General features: G+C 49.0%; 1 protein-coding gene across 2 annotated transcripts; it reads right to left on the bottom strand.

Moving 5' to 3' along the window:
- Positions 1-480: 480 nt before the first annotated feature.
- ARMC6 (armadillo repeat containing 6) lies at positions 481-19,911 on the bottom strand. 2 transcript variants are annotated; one of them, XM_047095357.1, is made up of 8 exons: positions 19,633-19,911; positions 12,282-12,455; positions 11,115-11,197; positions 5,956-6,529; positions 4,198-4,343; positions 2,764-2,895; positions 2,323-2,460; positions 481-1,251 (listed from the first exon to the last, which is right to left on the bottom strand). In XM_047095357.1, the coding sequence occupies exons 2-8, from the start codon at positions 12,406-12,408 to the stop codon at positions 1,039-1,041; spliced, it is 1,413 nt and encodes a 470-aa protein (XP_046951313.1). In that variant the 5' UTR covers positions 12,409-12,455; positions 19,633-19,911; the 3' UTR covers positions 481-1,038. The 2 variants fall into 2 exon arrangements, with proteins under 2 accessions (XP_046951313.1, XP_046951314.1); XM_047095358.1 differs by lacking the exon at positions 19,633-19,911 and adding an exon at positions 14,443-14,477.
- Position 19,912: the final 1 nt, after the last annotated feature.

Genomic DNA, 19,912 nt, shown 5'->3' with positions numbered 1-19,912 from the left:
CAAAAAAGGCAGGCAGGCTGCCCAAGCCACCCAAAGAGCAATGACCTCAAGTCCCCAGGCAGGGGAATACAGGTCAGTCCTTCTAGGGTAACTGAGGTAGTGAAGCTAAGACAGTTGGGTACCTCCCATGTGCCTAACTGCTCGAACCCCCCGAGAGGAGCCTTTATTTTCGCCCTCCCCATTTTACAGAGGATCATTCAAGGCTGAGAGAGAGTACGTCACTAGCTCAAGGCCACAGAACTGAATGATACAAACTCAGAAATAGTGGCCTTGGGGCCCAGAGACCCTAAGTGTGAACCATGGCCCCAGCAGACTGTCTGAGAGTGACAGCAGATCATATATCCCAGGCTGTTCTAAAAACTCCTTTGCTTTCCTTAGTGACCCCACAGCCTCCCCAGATGTCTGCTCCTCTCCCATTCTCTTAGGCAGCTGGATGCAGCCTCCATACTCCACGGCACTATGGAAGAGATCCCTCCATTGTTCAGCTAACAATCTTTTATTACTGGGCAGTACTGACTGGTCTGGGACCCCTGGAGGCAGAAGAGCTCGGTCCTCGCCCTCTGTCCAGCAGAGCAAGGCACCTGCAACCCATATTACAAGTGAGAGACCAGCAGGGGAGAAAACAGACTTGTAGGAGCTGAAGCAGGGCCCCACCCTGCTGTGAGATTGGCCGGCAGGCTTCTAAATTTCAATCTTTCAATCAGCACATCACCCCTGGGCAATGCTAAGGAGGCCATTCTGGTAGGAAGGGGCATGGGGTGGGGGTGAGAGGGCAGGATGAGTAACACCAATGCTGTTGGCTGGTGAGGGGAACGAGGTGAACAGAGACCAGGTCCCAGGAGCTGCTTTCTGCTGTGTAGATGCTTCACCAATGCTCCCTTCACACCCTAGCCCGGTGCCTGGTACCTGATCCCATCAGAAAACACCTCTTGCTGAGTGGGGGAGGAATCCGGGGAGTAGAGTGGCAGGACACAGACCTCCTCCCTATTCCTGAGTCATATGACTCATCCAGAGCCACGGCCCAGACTGAGCCTGGGGTCATGGCGCCAGGTTGCCCTTTTGGCCAGTCCACAGCTCCCGGAGCTCAACGCGGCAGCCAAGGTCCCGCAAGGCAGCTTTGGCCACGTCCTCACAGTCACGGTGGGCAGCACGGGCCTGCAAGATGAGTGCTTCAGCCCCCAGGTCCAGGATGGGCTGTGAAAAGGCCTGGCTTCGAGCCACCAGGTTACGGATCAGCATGCAGGCCTGTTTCTGGGAGGGAGAACTGAAGGTGAGTGGCTGTAAGCTGGTGCATGGGGTCTACTCTGACCTTGGGGCCCTCACCATAACACAACGGGGCAAAGATGACCACAACCAACATACAGCAGGTACCTACGCTGTGGTGCATCAGGCTAGGTTCATGTCTCCACTTCATCCTCTCAGCTGCCCCGGGAGGCAGGGCTGATTTCCCCATCTCCCAAGCGAGGAAACTGAAGCTCGGGGCAGCCAAGTACTTGGCAGGTGGGGCAGATCCCTCAGGTGTAGGACCCTCTGTCTCAGAGCAAGATCCCCTGAGGCTGGCAAGAGCCAGCAGAAAGTCAGTGGGAAGAGGGGGGTTGTGCACAGGGTCCACCTGTCAATTACATCATCACCCATTCAGCCAACATCTGTGCCCTGCTCCTCTGCCATGTGTGGGTGCCACAAAGCACCGCACCATTGGGAGGCTAGATGAGGAAGGGAGGTGTGAGGGGCTGTCTGGCCAGGGTGATCAAGCGTGGGCAAGGTGATGAGCGAGCCAAGGGCACAGTGTCCCAGAGGAGACACTATCGGCAGAAAGGCCCTGAGTGGGACAGAGCCTGGTGTGTCTAAGGACCAACAAGGAGGCCCCTGTGCTGGGAGGGTGCAAGAGGTGGGAGTGGGGGAGGTGGGGACAGTCCTGAAAGATACAGGGAGGTGTGTGGGTCTCCGGCAGGGGCACGCACAGCCTTGTCTACTGCTCGGCTTCCCTGACTCCCCAGTAAGGTATGGACAGTGGGTCCTGCATGCAGAATATGAAGGAGTGGCCATGGTCAGCAAGGAGCTTTCCAAAAGTTCCAGCAGATCCCCACCTGCTCTCCTCCCATCTCCCGCTCCTCGAACTATCCCTCTATAGGGTCTGTTAGGAAAGGAAAAGATCACTGCAGGAACAGCAAAGGAACAGGAAGACAGCCGTGGGCAGAACCGGGAAACAGATATAGGACTCCGGGGGGCTGAGAAGTGGAGACCTTGAGAGAACTGGGCTTTGATAGGGACAGGGACAGGGAGGGCCTGAGTCCTGCTCCCTCCTCCTATCCCCAGGCTCACCTGCACTCCGGCCTCTTGCGGGTGTGCCTTCATGGCCTGCAATGCAGCCAGGGCCCCGCCACCCTCCATGATGACCCGGCTGTTCTCTGGCTTTCGCAGGGCCAGGACGCACAGGGCTGCACAGCTCTGCTCGCACACCTGTGGGCATCATGGGAATGGCGAGATAGTCAGATGCCCTGGCGGGCCCCCACAGTTAATCCCCCAGGTGAGTGCCCTGCAATTTCACCTGGATAGATGGCTGCTAGCCCATGTATATACCAGATCAGTAATAACCAGAGTGATACCAAGGGATAAAAACATCAACCACGCTCTGAAGGTCTCAACCCAGGCCTCTCGTGTGCCCCACTCCAGCCCTAGCCCTGCTTGAGGAAATGGGAAAGAGCACCATGCAGATACAGCCACTGTGCCCCACCTCGTGTGCGTCTTGCCTGCGGTAGGTACCTGGGGGCTGGCCAGGTGCTGGGTCATGACAGCCACGATGGACTCTGTCCCACCAGCTCGAACAATGGCATCCTTCACATCATCATTGCCTGCGATGGCCCTCAGGGCACTCAACACTTGCTTCACAAGGTCCTAAAAGGGAGGGCAATGTGGGGGGTCACCTCTGGCCAGCTCATCCTCCTGTGCTATGCCAGACGCTGACCTGACGGCTTGGTTGCTGGTTGGTGGGAAGGGGGACTTGAGGGAGGGTCTAGGATTGTTTTGCTATTTGAACAATTGGTGGGGCCAGCCTGGGGCACGCAAGCAACGTGTAATGGCAGGGTTATTACTTGCTGCATAAAAAAGGCAGGGAGCAGGGCACCTGGGTGGCTCAGTCAGGTAAGCGTCGACTTCAGGTCATGATCTCATGTTCATGGGTTCAAGCGCCGGGTCCGGCTCTGTGCTGACAGCTCAGAGCCTGGAGTCTGCTTCAGATTCTGTGTCTCCTTTTCTCTATGCCCTTCCCCTGCTCATGTTCTATCTCTCAAAAGTGAATAAATGTTAAAAAAAAAAAAGTTAAAAAAAAAGGCAGGGGAGGCTTAGCGCGGTAGACCCTGTGAATTACACTTAAGTCCAGGCCAGGCATTTGGACAACTTTGAAACCCCTCACACACAGAGGGGACATATGGCTCAGACCAGGAATTAGAGCACAGGGCCCCCTGGCCACAGCTGAGTCCTCAGGTGAGTGCCAACCAACCTGAGCTGAGGACAGCTGACCTCCCCAGTGAGGGGCAGAGCCATGAAAGAGAAAGAGAAAACAGTAGGAGGGAAACCAAGCCTCCACCCACCCCTGGCAGTGCAGAAGTACAAACAAAATCCATCCCCTCATTTGCTTAAGCTGGGTCAAATTCAGCTTTCTGTCACCTGCACAGAAGGAGCCTGGGTGACATCATGAGCGGGGGTTGGGGACAACAGGACTGTTGCTGCCACAGGCCAGGCATGTACACAGAGGGTTGCTATGTGACAGCTAAATGAAAGAATAATGAATAGGGGTCCCTGCCCCATTTTACAGATGGGGAAACCGAGGCACCAAGGATTTGCCTCACTCAAGCTTCACACACCTGAGCCAGGGTAAGGGCCAGCCCCTGCCAACACCCACTTGCATTCCTCCCCCTGCTGGCAGAAAATACAAAGGTGCTAGAGAACAGTAAGAGAGGGTGGGTGGATTTGTTTTCCCCAAAAACTTTACTTCCTACCCTCGGGTCAATGAGAAGTGAAAACTGCACTTTGCTTCAGGGGTCAACCATGTTCTGGTTCAAGCTTGTCTGGGTAGCAGGGACCCAGAGGGGCAGAGTTCACTGGGAAGTCTGGAACCCTCCCTTGGCATCAAGAGAAATGACAAATCGAAACCCAAATGAGGGGGCGTCACACCCTAAGACGGCTCTGGAGGCCCACCTGGTGGTCGCTGCAGTTGGCCAGGAGGGCCACCAGGACACCGAGGCCCCCAAGGTCGACGACCTCCTGGCAGAATTCGTTGCGGACAGCCAGGCGGGATAGGGTGCTGCAGAGCTCACTCAGGACACTGGGGTTGTCAGAGAATGCTGTGGAGGGCGAAGAAGAGGAACCACTGGGGGGTGAGCACATGGGAGAGGACCAGTCCCAGCTTGGAGCCAGGAGCCAGCGGTCCTGATACACATCCTGCTCAACCTGGGAAGCTGGGCCCTTCTGCCAGGCAGGGTGGCCACCAGTAACAGGAGAGCTCCGGTGGACACCAGGGTTGCCCAAACCTGCAGTGCCCCCTGCTGGCCACAGGAGAAGACACGGGAACACGCCCTCCCCCACACCGTGTCCCAGATAAATTCCAGACCAACTGATGATCTCAACTAAAAAAAGAAAACCATAATAGTGCTATAATAAAACATCCAAGGCTATTTTTATGTTCTTGGGGTGGGAATGACCTTTCTAAGTGCAACGGGAAACCCAGAAACTGTAGAGGGACATATGGATGGAGTTGACCCAGGCAAAATTGAACACAGATGCCGAAGACTAAGTTCAGAGGCACGAGGGAGGGGACGCCTGCCTGCACTGAGGCCCACATGGGGGGTGGCGGATAGCCATAATTTATACAGAGCTCTGTGACAGTCAGTTGGTATGCCCCCCCCCCCACCCCGGGATAGGGTGCAGCACCCAGCAATGGCATGAACACTAATCTGAGTAGAGGTATCTCTAGATGTGGTGACATCTATGAACGTCCGACTTCAAGATGACCCCGATGGTCTGGGTGGGCCTTGTCCAGTCAGCCGAAGGCCTTAGAGGGAAACTAAGGTCTTCCTGAAGAGGAAGAAGCTCGTTGGAGGACGGCGGTGTTGGCTCCTCCCAAGCCTGCTCCATGGATTTCAGACTCAGCAGCCCCACAGCCACATGGGCCAATTCCTTGAAATAAATGTACATATACATACACAAACAGATCCCACTAGTTCTGCTTCTCTGGTAGAACCCTGACTGGTATGAATTCCTGTTGATAAACAAGAAAGATGTAAACTACCCCTCAGAAAAGCAGCCCGACTTTGCAGATAGTCAGAACCTGTTTTCACCCTCTCCGGAGGTGTGGAGAAGAAACTGAGGCAAGCCTGTCTCTCCAGAAGACAGGGCCAGAGTCAAACACACAAGCCTAGCCATAGAGCCAGAGCCACAGGCAGGCTGGGAAGAATTCATTCTTCTAGCATCTTCTATGCATCAAACCAGTCAGGCCTTTTCTGGTGGGTACAGTGGAAAGAGGCAGGGAATTTAGAGTCTGAACATCAGCACTGTGACCTCCTGTGGCTGGCTCGCCACGATCACCCCAGTCAAGAACATGTACATGCCTAAGAATTTGTGGCTAAGTATGAACCAAAGTGTAAACCTCTACTGGGGACCATCTTTGGGAAACACCCTTATTTGTCCCCTTGGGAAGCCCTCCCTTCTCCACTCTGTGTGAGTGGACAGAGCCAAACCCCTTCCCCAAATGGCTCCAGAAATGGGCACAAAATTTGGTCCTGGCCAACGAGCACTGGCCTGGAACTCCCCAGGAGCAGCAACCAAGAGTAGGTACACTGTTCCACTAAGGCTGCCGTGTGGGTGAGGGTAAGCCAAAAGAGGTAAGCAGAAGTAATCTTCTGGGGCCAGCCTGAAGTAATCTTAAAACCCAACTCTCTCTTTCACACCTGCTCTTACCTTTGGCGGCCTCAATGAGCACCTTCAAGCCTCCATTCTCCTGCACAATCATCTTGGCATGGTCGTGGGCACGGCCAAAGGGCACACGGATGTCATCATCGAAGGTCATGACTCGGAGGGCCCAGCAGGCCTCCTTGACCACATCGGCGCAGTGACCATGCCGGGCGATGGCACCGGTCAGCAGGGGCAGCACACCGGCCTTCACCAGGCTCTGCCGATTCTGCTCGTGCTTCAGGCAGGCATGGCACACACAGCGGATCCCAGAACAGGTCAGATCGGCTGCATCGGCATTCTGGGCCAGTGTGGTCACCAGCAACTGCAAGCCCTGGGTATCTAGGAGATCGGGCTGGCCTTCGGTCAGGGCCGACACGGCATTGAGGGCCTGGAGCAGGAGGCCCTGGTCACTCACCACAGCAAGCTTCCAGGCAGCGAGAAGGATGGGGTAGGCCCCTTTCTGGGCTGCCAGGAAGCGGCAAGGTTTGTGCTGCTTGCACTGCTCGAAAAAGCGGGCAAGATGCGCTGACACTTCCTGGGGGCGAGAGTGGGCCACGGACTCCTGCAGGTCATCCAGGGCCTAGAGGACACGGGAGAAGCCTCAGTGTCAGCTCAGCCCGAAGAGGTTCCACGGTGAGTGTCGCACCCCCGCGCACTTCCCTCTTCTGGGATCTAGGGCTGTGGTGGAAATTCAGTCCAGCTGTGGCAGCTTCCACCTTGTGCTTTTAGGAGCTTTGAGTGTTAGAGGCCACATAGAGAAGGACAGACCCAGCTATCTCAGCGTCCCTCCAAGGAGCCACACACATGAATGCCGACAAATTAAACATTCTAGCCCCAGCTGCCATTGCAAGGGGGTCCAAGAGAGACCGGCAGAACCATCTGGCTGAGCTCAGTCAACCCAGCTGAATCATAAGGAACATAAAACGGCTGCTGTTTGGGGCTGCCTATCATGCAACTGTAACTAACGCACCCTCCAGTGGCCAGCTCTCCGAGGAAGGTGAAAGCTACCTTTGCCAGACCTGCCGATACCAGATGTCTCCTGTTTGTCTCTCCCATTCACTCCACAGATACATATCTGCCAAATGAAACCACACCAGACATACTGTTGATTTACCCCAATTCAACACAAAGCCCTTGGGGGGAAAAGTAATAACAAGAGAAAACAATTTGAAAAGAGTATACAGGGGCACCTGGGTGGCTCAGTCAGTTAAGCGTCTGACTTTGGCTCAGGTCATGATCTCATGATTTGTGAGTTCGAGCCCTCTATTGGGCTCTGTGCTGACAGCTCCAAGTCTGGAACCTGCTTCAGATTCTGTGTCTCCCTCTCTCTCTGCCCCTCCCCCACTTGCACTCCATCTCTCTCTCTCTCACATATAAACTAAACAAAAAAGAGCATACAAGTCTAGCCACCATTTAACTCCATCACCTCCACACCTGTCTCAGCAATGAGTCTAAGATGAGCCCAAGCCTCCTGGAGCTCAGGAAATCACTGGCCACTGGCCCCAGGGAAGGCAGTTCTACAGATAACCATCAACCCAACCCAAAGGGCTTTGATTTAGCCACAACTGCCCTGAAAGGCTAGGATGCCCATTGGACAACCCTCACTGAGCTAGATTTGTAGAGTTACCTGAGCATATGTTTCAATGACATGGAATATTAATGGACTAGAAGCAGAGAATGTGACTTGAATAGACATTTACCAAAGAGGATACACTGGTGGCCAATTGCCATGTGAAAAGATGTTCCACATAACCAGTCATTAGGGAAATGCAAATCAAAACCACAATGAGATACCCTCATATCCATTACAAGATGGCTACAATAAACACACACACACACACACACACACACACACACACACACACACAGCCAGAAAATAACAAGTGCTAGTAAGGATGTGGAGGAATGGAGCCCTTGTGTGTTGCTGGTGGGAATGTGAATTGCTGCACCCATTGTGGAAAATGGCCTAGAAGTTCCTCAAAAAATTAAGTAGAGAATTACCATATGATCCAGCAATCCCAGTTCCGAGTACATACTCACAAGGACTGAAAGCAGTCTTGAAGAGATATTTGTATATCCACGTTTACAGCAGCATTACTTACAGTAGACAAAAGGTGGACACAACCCAAATTTCCATCCATGTATGAATGGATAAACAGAAGGTAATCCAGTCACACAATGGGATATTATTAGCCATAAAAAGGAACAAAATTCTGACCCAGGTGACAACATGGATGAACCCTGAGGACGTTATGCTCAGGGAAATGAGCAGGACCCAAAAGGATAAATACTGTGTGACTCTACTTACAGGAGGTCCCTAGAGGAGTCACAGCCATAGAGACAGAAAGTAGAATGGCCAGGGGCTGAAGGAGAGAGTGGGGAGTTCGTGTTTAGTGGGGACAGTTGCAGTCTGAGAATCCAAGAAAGTCCTGGAAATGGATGGTGGGGATGGCTGCACATCAATGTGACTATACTTAATGTTGCTGAACCATACGCTTAGAAATGGCTAAGATGGTGAATTTGTGTTATATATATTTTACCATAGACCCAAGACAGGGAATGTAGCATTTTAGCAGGAACCCTGCAAGAAACTTGAAAAGCTGGGCCACAAGTGCCATTGAGGATGCATAGTGCTGGAGTTCTCATACTCTGGGTTTAGTAAGGTAAGACAGAAAAAGAAAATGACCAAAATTGGCATCCTAGTAACCATTCAATTTATGGGGAATCTCTTCCTGTCCTGGGTCACATCAGGAAGGCGAGTCTCTGAGCTCGCTGGTGGTCTTCACGGTCCCTAGGTGCTGTGACCCTGCTGATGGCTGAGGAAAGGACAGTTGCTAACGTGAAGGTGGCAGAGCCAACTGTGCTCCACCTGTGACAACTCGGCATTGTGATAGGGGTTTTGTCCTCCACCCTGGGGTCCTTCTCTCTATGACTGATGGCCTTTATTCTGAAACTCCTCACATATAAAACCAGTCCAGGGCGCCTGGGTGACTCAGTTAGTTAAGCATCCGACTTCAGCTCAGGTCATGATCTCACGGTTGGTGAGTTCGAGCTCTGCATCGGGCTCTGTGCTGACAGCTCAGAGCCTGGAGTCTGCTTTGGATTCTGTGTCTCCCTCTCTCTCTCTGCCCCTCCCCCCACCTCAAAAATAAATAAACATAAAAAAATTTTTTTTTAATTAAAAAAATAGTAAAATAATAAAACCAAACTGGTCTGGCTCATTTGTACTCAGAGAGTTCCAGGACTTCTTGGTTTTGTTTCTACAAGTCTGTGGGCAACAAGTTTCATGACTCTGGTAGATTCCTTTCAAAAGGCATCATGGAGTTGAATTTTTCTCCTTCTACAGATAAGCCTTTTTCACACATCGGAGCCACAACAACTGAGGTCAACGGTGCTGTGGCACGAGAAGGGGCTCATTCAACTTCAAGGTGAGAATAAGGCTGGGAGGATATGAAACCCAATGTGTGTGGGGCCTCCCACATGGAAAGGGAGAGAAGGGGTTGATGGGAGAGATATGACAGGGACTTTCAGATTTTGCTATAAATGCTTGACTACTACTTAAATCTTTTATGCCAGATACATTCACATTCTTCTTCAATAATGAAAAATAAAAATTTTAAAGTCAAAATTAAGAGGAGTAAAAGAGCAAAGGTTGTAAATAAATGGAGTTTCCTATACTGCTGGTAAAAACATCAGAGCTGTTCCCAGCTTGACTGTCCTGGAAGAGGGACCTGGGTCTGAGTCCAGCTCTGTCCCTCACTGGCTGTGACCACAGTTGAGTCAGTTATCTTTGGGAAGCCTCAGATTCCTGATCAGCAAAATGGACTAACAACAGATTGAAATAATATGTTTTAAGACTTTACCACAGGGGCATCTGGGTGACTCAGTTGGTTAAGCATCTGACTTTGGCTCAGGTCATGATCTCAGGGTTCGTGAGTTCGAGCCCTGCGTTGGGCTCTGTGCTAACAGCTCAGGGCCTGGAGCCTGCTTCTGATTCTGTGTCTCCCTCCCCTCAGCTCTTCCCCTGCTCACACTCAGTCTCTCTCTCAAAATAAATAAAGATTTAAAATAAAATTAAAAAAAAAAAAAGAATTTAGCACAATGCTGAGCACTTAAGAAATACTCAGTGATTACTAAAGACTATTGTGACTGAGATGGTTCATATGTAAAGGGCATCTACAAATCAATAAGAACACGATGAGCAGCCCAATAAAAAAATGGCCAAGACAGCAAGCTTATTTTAAAATATATTCATCCTTACTAGCAAATAAGTCAAAACAACAATGAGAATTTTCTCAAAACCTCTGTGAGGCAGGAGATGGTGAGGAACCTGGGACAGGAAGAAGTAAATACCTTGCCTTGGGCAGAGCTGGGTTCACACCCAGGGCTGTGTCTTCTAACTTCCTCTTTTATCACTACACTCTCTTGTCAGGTAAATCATTTTATTTCTCTTTGCAGTACCCATCTGTGGGTATAAATAAGGATAATAATCTCAACCTTGGGTCTTTGGGAGAATAACTTGATATAGCACAAAGAAAGCACCTTGCACAGAACTGATTCCATAGTCAGTTTTCAATAAACACTAGAGCCTTTTGCTGTTTTATCAAGAGCTGTTTTATCACTGTTTGATGGATGATCTTAAGGAAAGCATTTAACTTCTGTGAACTTTACCTTCCTTGCTTGGGTGCTGGAGAGTGAGGACAGGCTCTGGGTCTCTGTTTCCCCATCAGTAAGTCAGGGACCACCTACCTCGCAGGCCAGTTTTAGTGCTAAGAGGGCAGGCTGTAATGTGCTGGTGAACAGTCAGTGCTTAATAGGTGACAGTCTTACTAGGGTCCCATTCTCTTCCTGCAATTCCTGTCCGTCTCTGAGCAAACTCAGTGGTTGGGAGGCTCCTCCCAAGAGACTCCTCCATGGCTCCCTATACCCCAAAGCTCCCAACACCAGGGACTACCATGAACACCATCCAGCCCCAAAAGGCCCTCAAATGTTAACTCAGGGAGCCCTGGCTACAGCTCAGGCTTGCGTGTACATGCTGGGTGCCTGCCCTTCAGAGCCTGCATCTGCCATCTGGTAACCAATGAAAAGGTATCCTTAACAGACCGTTAAAAGGTGGAACCACATGTGTAAGGCCAGCCTTGTCCACATGGGCCACCCCTTCCTACCTGGAGGATGTCATGTGTAGGCTCCTGGGGTCCATCTGCAGAGACTTTGGGTGTCAGCTTTACAATGTTGCTCAGATCCACCCCTGTGGGGGTGGGGGAATCAGGAAACAAGTGACAGCCATCATCCCGATAGGCCTGCTGGAACATACCTCATGTCCCTTCTTCAGGGACCACCCCACTCTGGAGACCTTTGGAGGTCTACCCAGCTCCCCACCCCAAACCCTCTGCACCAGGACCCAGTAGCCACATCCATACAGGGGTATAACGATGTGGCAAGGGGGTGGTCTTTGCCCTTTGACCCTCTCCAACCAATGGGAGCAGAGCAGTAGTGAGGCTGCAGGCCACACTGCAGTGAGGGACACATTCTACCTGGTGAATTGAGATGGGAGAAGACCTCACAGACTTATCCCTTGGGGCTCCCATTGCTCCTTACCCTGCATCCTCCCATTGTGTCCTCACCCACCCTGGCACCACCAAGGAAGGCCCCATTGCACAGAACACTTCTGGGTACTCCTCTAGTCGCTGTCCAGTGTCTATACCCCACTCTGTGCCCAGGACACAGAAGCTGGGCCCTGGGTTCCCTTGCCCTCTGGTATCTGACTGGGCTTGGCCAACAGGGACCAGGACTGGAGATCAGGAGCGGTACAGTGGGGTACTCATTCCCAGCTCCCTGCCTCTGCCACTATCAAATGACTCTCCATCCCCAGCCATGGACCGCTGTGGGGCAGGGGAGGTCCCTGCTGTGGCCAGGGGACAACAGGTCCCCTGTGTGACAACAGGTATGACAATACCCCTTTCTGTCCCCATGAACTCAAGCCAGAATGCAGGTGGGCAGGGAGGCAGGTGGCCCTGTTTCCTGAGAGGTGGTCAGGAGAAGCCTGAAATCGATGGGTTCGATTTCAATTAAAATGAAACCCACTTTGAAGGATTCAGCCCTGTAGATGTCTGGGTGGGGTCAAGGCAAGTAGAGGGAGGGCGAGAGTCAAGTGGGAGAAGACCGCCAGCCTATCCGGGGCAGAGTGCAGAGAAGGGACAGGTCCAGGGCTGCCACACAGGCAAGACAGAGCCACGGTAGGACATCACTCCTGTACGTTAAGAGCTGTGGACTGGAGGTGGCTATCGGGCAAAGAGCCAGACTAGTGCTGGGACAGAGCCATGCTGCCCTACCTTGCGATTCAAATTGTTCCACAGCTTCTTTTACCGCCTCCTCTGGTCCCATGTCGAACTCTTCAATGTTTTCACGAACGGCTGCATCGAAGGTCTCCTGGGTGATGCGCTTGGAGGCCATCTTCATCTCCTGTGCATGGAGTGGCAGGTGCCCGCCTGATAGACACTCCCAAACTGAGAAGTCAAGAGAGGAAGAAAGTTTCATTGAGGGTGAGAGGACAACTGAGAGCCTGGCTATCATTTAGGGAACCAGGGGCCAGAGTCCAGGACCCACCAGGAAAAATTCTTACAACCTGGATCACAGAAAAGGCTGATACCCCACCATGTGCAGAGCTTCTAAAAGTACAGAAGAGGGATGCCTGGGTGGCTCAGTCAGTCAAGCATTGGATTCTTGATTTTGGCTCAGGTCAACATCTCACGGTTCAAGAGATTGAGCCCCACATAGGGCTCTGCACTGACAGTGCAGAGCCTGCTTGGGATTCTCTCTCTTCCTCTCTCTTTCTGCCCCTCCCTTGCTTGTTTGTGTGTGCTTGTGCTCTCTCTCTCTCTCTTGAAAAAAAAAAAGGTGCAGGGGCGCCTGGATGGCTCAGTCAGTTAAGCGGCCGACTTGGGCTCAGGTCATGATCTCGCAGTTCATGGGTTCGACCCCCATGTCGGGTTCTGTGCTGACAGCTCAGAGCCTGAAGCCTGCTTTGGATTCTGTGTCTTCCTCTCTCTCTGTTCTTCCCTACTTGCACTGTCTCTCTCTCTCTCAAAAATAAACATTAAAGAAAAGTGCAGTAGAGGGCAGGTAGTTTACATTTTATCTAAGAAAGGGGAGACATTAATATGTGTCCTTACAGTAAACGACAAAGAAAGGATAAAATAACCTTAACAACATTATGTGTTATTACACCATCATAAAGAAATAATATATGATTATAATACTATATTATACGTAACCTGTGTTATCTGTGGTGTGCAATATGCATCATAATATGTAATGTTATAACTATATGATACTTCATTATATAACTAGGTATTCCATAATGTGACTATATAATAAAACAACTTATTTATAATGGTATGCTATTATACCAATAAAAGCTTCAAAATAAAAATTAATAGTAATAAGTAAAATGGAACACTAAATCAAAAACTGATAGAAATAGTTTCCCAAAAGGGGAGGTAGGGAAGAGGGTGATGTAGGCAAGACTAGAAGCTGGATTATTTTCTCCGAATGTACCTTATTTCATTGGTTTAAATTTAGAACTCATATAAATGCTTTACATGCTTAGGAAAATAAATAAATCAACATGAACCAAAATAAAAATGAAAGCAATTCCTAAAAATCAAGAATAAAATGAAAACCGTGACTCTAACCGTTTATCTACGTGGAGTTTAAAATGCAGTGATGGGGGCATGTGGGCGGCTCAGTCAGTTAAGTGTCCCACTTTTTTATTTTGGTTCAGAGCATGATCTCACAGTTCCTGAGTTTGAGCCCTACATTGAGCTCTATGCTGACAGTGCAGAGCCTGCCCGGAATTCTCTGTCTCCCTCTCTCTCTGCCCCTCCCTCCTTCCCTCTCTCTCTCTCAAAAATAAATAAATAAATAAACTTAAAAAAATACAGTGATTGGGGCACCTGGGTAGCTCAGTTAAGTGTCTGACTTTGGCTCAGGTCATGATTTTGTGGTTTCGTGACTTCGAGCCCTGCATCGGCCTCTACACTCAGAGCCTGGAGCCTGCTTTGGATTCTGTGTCTCCCTCTCTCTCTGCCCCTCCCCACTTGCATTCTGTCTCTCTCTCTCTCTCAAAAATAAATAAACATTAAAAATTTTTAAATATTTTATATATTTTTAATATTTTTATTAATTTTATTATTATTTTAATTTGTTTTATTTTATTTTATTAATATTTTATATAATTAAAATTTTTTTTTACATATTATGATGCATATTGCACATCTATCACTAATGCAGTGATAGAACCGTATGTTCTTACTGGGATGGACAATAAGTATAGAAAAGAAAAATTTACAAAAGAAAATCTTCAACAGTTTTCAGAAATCACGTTATCGAAAATGATATTAGTAATGCTATTCAGAAGCTAATGTGGATATGGCAAGTAAGTCATAATATTTATGTCATTAGGAACTAGCCTAAAAGAAAAAAGATTCTAACATTAAAAAATCCAAAAAATAGGGATGCCTGGGTGGCTCAGTCGATTAAGTGTCCAACTCTTGATCTCAGTTCAGGTCTTGATGTCAGGGTCGTGAGTTCAAGTCCCACACTGGGCTACACGCTGGGCATGGAGCCTACTTAAAACAAAACAAAACAGAACAAACAAAAAGGTAAAAAAAGACACTTAGAACTAAATTCGGACTAGAATTATTAATACGAACTCATGATGTATTTTCTCTTAGGCAATAAGAACCATTTTTCTAGTGATATCAACTGAAAATACCTTGAGGAAATAACACCCTGAGGAAGTAAACACCCTGAACACCAACTGTGGTCCCTTAGTCCCATTTCCCACCAAAGAAGACAGGGGTCCTGGAGGAATGGCTGATTCTAGGACTGAGAAGAAAACAGGCCAGAGGAGACGAGCCAGGAACATCTTGTCAGACCAGAAAGCAAGGAAGCTTCTAAAAACAGACATGGTCACGTCAAAGGACTTGGGAGCAAACCCTAAGAGTCGTCAATGGGCCAAAGATGTGACAGGTGAGCAGTAAAAGAAAACAAAATAAAAAACAGTATTTTGATATCAAAATCAAAATCTGTACATTCATAATAGTACTAAAACACACCCTGCTTGTTCTGTTGAAAACCAGCAAATAAAGAATCCAACATTTATCCTATGTCCCTCATATAATTACCAGGTTAGAAAGAGAGGATGAGGAAAAGTTCTGCTTTGTAGATGAACTCCAACTAATTATCCACAAGACAGATTTAGACAACCATCCACACAGGCTGCAAAACTGTGAGGAGCGAAACTGATAAGGAACCTGACAACGAGTGGGTAGTACCTGGGTCCACTGGTGATTTCACGTCACCAGAAGAGAAACCCATCACCACTGCCCGTGGACAAGAATGAAAAGCACCTATGAAGGTATCTTGCCAAAAACTCAAACCCAATATGACCATGCATCCAACAGAACTTTCTGTGATGATGGAATATTCTATATCTGTGCCATCTGTGAGTTCCAGCAGCTGAAACGTAGCTAGTGTGACTGAGGCACTGTGTATGTTTTAACTTCAATTGTAATTCATTTTTATGTAAACATCCATCTGTGACTCGTGGCTATCATACTGGACAGGCAAGGATCTAGAGCTAATGAACAGTTTGTAGGAAATCAAGGTCAGAGGGACACGTCAACCAATACTATGGTGATGTGGGTCTACAAAAATCACCATTCAGAAGGGGGGTAACTTAACTACAGGACAAACACCTGGTGTTGTCAACAAATAAATCATGACAACCATGAAAAGGACGGGGTGTCCATCAGCAAGTGAACGGACAAACAGAATGTAGTATGTCTGAACAATGGAATATTACTCGGCCATAAAAAGGAAGGAAGCACTGACACACACTACAACGTGGAAGAACCTTGAAAACACCATGCTAAGTGAAAGAGGCCAGACACAGGTCCACACACATAGTGTGTGATTCCATTTATATGAAACGTCCAGAACAGGCAAATCCATAGGAACAGAAAACAGACCAGTGGTTGTAGGGGCGGGGGAAGGGGGATGGACAGTGACTGCTAATGAGTACAGGGTCTCCTTTGGGGGTAATGAAATGTTCTACAATTAGACAGTGGTGATGGTTACACAACTTTATGAATATACTTGAAATCACTAAATCGTACACTTTACTATTTATTTATTTATTTATTTATTTATTTATTTATTTATAAAGATTTATTTATTTAAGTAATCTCTACACCCAACGTGGGGCTCAAACTCACAACCCTGAGATCAAGAGTTGCATGGTCCTCCAACTGAACCAGCCAGGTGCCCCTAAATTGTACACTTAAAATGGGTGGATATCATGGTATGTAAGTAACAGATCAATTTAAAAAGTACTATTTGGGAGCGCCTGGTTGGCTCAGTTGGTCAAGCATCTGACTCCTGATTTCGGCTCCTTATTTCTGTGAGATCGAGCTCCACCTTGGGCTCTGCGCTGATAGTACAGAGCCTGCTTGGGACTCTCTTCTCTCTCTGCCCTTCCCCCAGCTTGCGCTCTTTCTCTCTCACAAAATAATAAACATTAAAAAAAAAAAAAAGTACTGTTTAAAAACAAAAGCAAATGAAACCCGGCACAGGCAAAGGCTGAAAGCCAGAGGATTGTATCAGCAGCTGGATGACCCAGCAACCCTGGGCAATATCTTTTCCTCTGCGAGACTAGTGGTAAATCACGGAGTCAAGTAAGACAGAACCCTAAGTAAAAACAGATTATGATCTCAACAAGAAGGTCTTTGGGGTACAAGTGGTTTAACACCTAATATTAACCACCCTCTCGTTTTAACAAAGGGGGAAACAGGCCTCAGGCCCAGAGCCCACCTGGGGTTAACAACTCCTTTCATTTTGCTTGTTTTACTCTATCTACCTCGTTTATTGACGTACTACTTTCCGTTAAAATACATCATTTTAAAAATTTATAGTAAAGTTGCAAGAATAGTACAAAGAACACCTGTTCCATTCTAACTTTACCAGTTGTTAACATTTGGCCAAGTTAATCTCTTTTGGAGACACTGTATGTTCCTGCATACACACATACCATGCGAGAATATGCTCCAGGCATCAGACTCTTCCCTCCTAAAGACATCAGCATGAATCTCCAAAGAAAAGGACGCTCTTACATGTTCAATGCACAACGAAAATTTAACACAGGAAGTTTAACAGTGATACAATACTATTTGCTAATACACGCTCCATGATCAACTTTCTCAATTGCCCTAATATTGTCTTTCAAAACAATTTTTTTGTTTCTGGTCCCAGGTCTGTTATAGAATTTGAACATCACAGAAAACGTTAGGGGAACAAAGGCACAGGGAGTTCTAGGACAGCAGTAGAGGAATGTGACAAAAATTCGAGTGCAAATTTGGGCCATGTGGGAAACAGGCCATTCAAGCCCATGCTTCTCTTTGTGGAGGTGGCGCAGGATGTGAATATTCCATCTGTGTTTGTGCAGATGTTTTGGGGAGGAGGAGGACGGGCTCTAGGGCCAGCCGGGGTGACTTGAATCCCGGGCCTTCCACTTAACTTCACTGTTGGTCAAGTCAACTCTCTTCTGTGTAATATAGGGATAAACAAAGAGAATCTACTTCATAGGGCTGCAATGCAAACTCAGTCAGTTAATTCCATAAAGTGCTTAGAATAGGGTTTGGCACAGAGTAACAGCTCAGTAAACATTAGCTATTGTTCCTTTCCTTTGTTGCTTAGAGGTAATTAGACCAGTTTACTTAGAGGGGGGGCGAGGCATAAGGGCATCAAACACCTCACCTTGCTCCCTTGCAGATAGCCGCCCCCCGCCCCCCACCCCTTTCTGGCCCAGAAGAACAAGGAGCCTGTTTAGGGATTGCTAAGGATTTTCCAGGTCAAAGGTGAAGGAAAAAAGTGAAGATTTTCTGTTTCAATAGAGTTTCTCAGTGAGACACCTGGGCTGGTATGTGCGTGAGGAGTGTTCCTGACCAGGTCCAAGGGGCAAGAACTTCCCAGCTGTGGCTGTTGGAGGGACTCTGTTCCTGACTCCACCACCCTAGGCACGCTTCAGACCCGAGTAGGCCAACAGTGAGTGGCCACTCTGTCACAGAGGCACAATCCTAAAGGCAAATGCCATTACGCCTACTTTACAGATGAGGAATCTGAAGCTTAGAGAGGGGAAGAACCTGCCAGAGATCACACAAGCAGTAAAAGGTCTGGCCATGATGCCACCTTGCTTCATGAACACCTTCCTTCCACCTAGGTTCTCTGAGGAGTTTCTGCTAGCTCTTCCAGGCTGCCTCATCCTGGGAGCCTCCCCTGACCACTTAGGACCTATATGCGTTCTCTGACCTTGTCTCCCCTGCCCCATGAACTTCCCCCTGCCCAGTCCTGAGCTCCCTGAGCTGGGGAGATCAATGTCTAGCTCTGGGACCACCTCTAGGGTGAGTCCTGCAGGGGTCCCGCAGGTCAGGAACAGGGCTAGGGGGCAGAATGAAAGTGCAGATCTGGGGGCGCCTGGGTGGCGCAGTTGGTTAAGTGTCCGACTTCAGCCAGGTCACGATCTCACGGTCCGTGGGTTCGAGCCCCGCATCGGGCTCTGGGCTGATGGCTCAGAGCCTGGAGCCTGTTTCCGATTCTGTGTCTCCCTCTCTCTCTGCCCCTCCCCCGTTCATGCTCTGTCTCTCTCTGTCCCAAAAATAAATAAACGTTGAAAAAAAAAATTTTAAAAAAAGAAAGTGCAGATCTGGAGCTCATGAGAAAGACGGTGCCTAGGAATGGTCATCTGGGAGCCACCAGGGAACAGGTCACACTAAGAAAGGGGGGAAACAGCATTACCAGCTCCCTTCATGGGTCCAAGGTATGAAAAGAAAGGGAGTTAGCAAGGCCCAACTGACACCCAGTTTTCCTTTCTAAGTCAGGGTTCTGCTCATCAAGAAAACACCGCTCTGACACAGCAGGGACTCTAATGACTCCTCATCTTCCTCCACCTGGACACACCCACCCTGGTTCAGGCACAGTCGCAGCTTCCTCCCTGCCACACTGCACTTCTATTCTCCACTTAGTGCCAGACAGAAACTTGAAATCATAAAGAGACCTCATTGCTCAAAATCCTGCGGTGGCATCCCAACCTTCTCAGAACAAAATCCAGTCTCCTTACCAGCCCTTTGTCTACGTGGATTTTATAGGTCTCTTACCTACACCTTCCCACCCGCACTTTCCCACCTTTTTCTCATCTTTCCCAGCTACCAAAGGGACCCTCTTCATAACCACTCTGGTTAAAGCAGCCCCCTTTCTCCTACTGCATCATCCTTTTATTTTAATACTATATCTACCTGGAGCTACATGGTTCATTTATTTCATTTGCATTTACTGTCGAGGCATTTCCTCAAATTTAACCTCCAGGAGAACTGGGGTCCAGTCAACTTTGTTCACCACCACGCAGCAGGCACTCAGTACATAGGTTATGAATGAATGAATAAATGAATGAAAAGAAAGCAGAGGCCAGGGAAATGGAGAATTTTGTCCCCCGGCAGCTGTAAGAGTCATTGTAAGGGTCATTCCCCAAAACCAGGTCCGCGAGGGCGGCGCCACAGTCACCAGCCCGACCCGGGGGCGCCCACTCCCCTCCCCGTGCAAAGGGACTCCGCAGCCTCAGCTTCTCACCCGGTCTTCGCAGCCACGTGGGGAAAGGGTGGGGCTCGCGACTGTCACCCGGCAGAGCCACCTCTGGTCCCTTCCGGCCACCGTACGCGCGCAGGCGCGCTGGCGCCAATTCGCCTCGGCCTCCCTCAGCTCCACGGACCGCTCCCGGAGTGATCAAGGGTGACTTCGAGTACGGGTAAAGCTGAGAGAGCCAACAGGTGTGCAGAGGCGGCGTCTGTGCCGTCTTTTGACGGCCGCTCCCCGTCGCCGCCGCCCCCAACAAATTAATCTTTTGCCTCGG

Source organism: Lynx rufus, unplaced genomic scaffold (genome assembly GCF_022079265.1).
Source record: "Lynx rufus isolate CCGP_SWC_20201006 ecotype Redwood Valley unplaced genomic scaffold, mLynRuf1.p SCAF_4, whole genome shotgun sequence".
NCBI classification, from domain to species: domain Eukaryota; kingdom Metazoa; phylum Chordata; class Mammalia; order Carnivora; family Felidae; genus Lynx; species Lynx rufus.
Note: the sequence above shows the minus strand (reverse complement) of the source record. Positions and strands in the feature narration are given on the sequence as shown.

Excerpts from the sequence above, each read along its gene's own strand:
- ARMC6 (XM_047095357.1), bottom strand. The coding sequence starts at position 12,408 with ATGAAGATGGCCTCCAAGCGCATCACCCAGGAGACCTTCGATGCAGCC. Across the intron at positions 6,530-11,114 it reads CTACACATGACATCCTCCAG|GCCCTGGATGACCTGCAGGA; the intron begins GTAGGAAGGGGT and ends CGTGTCCTCTAG. Across the intron at positions 2,896-4,197 it reads CCAACTGCAGCGACCACCAG|GACCTTGTGAAGCAAGTGTT; the intron begins GTGGGCCTCCAG and ends CCTCCCTTTTAG.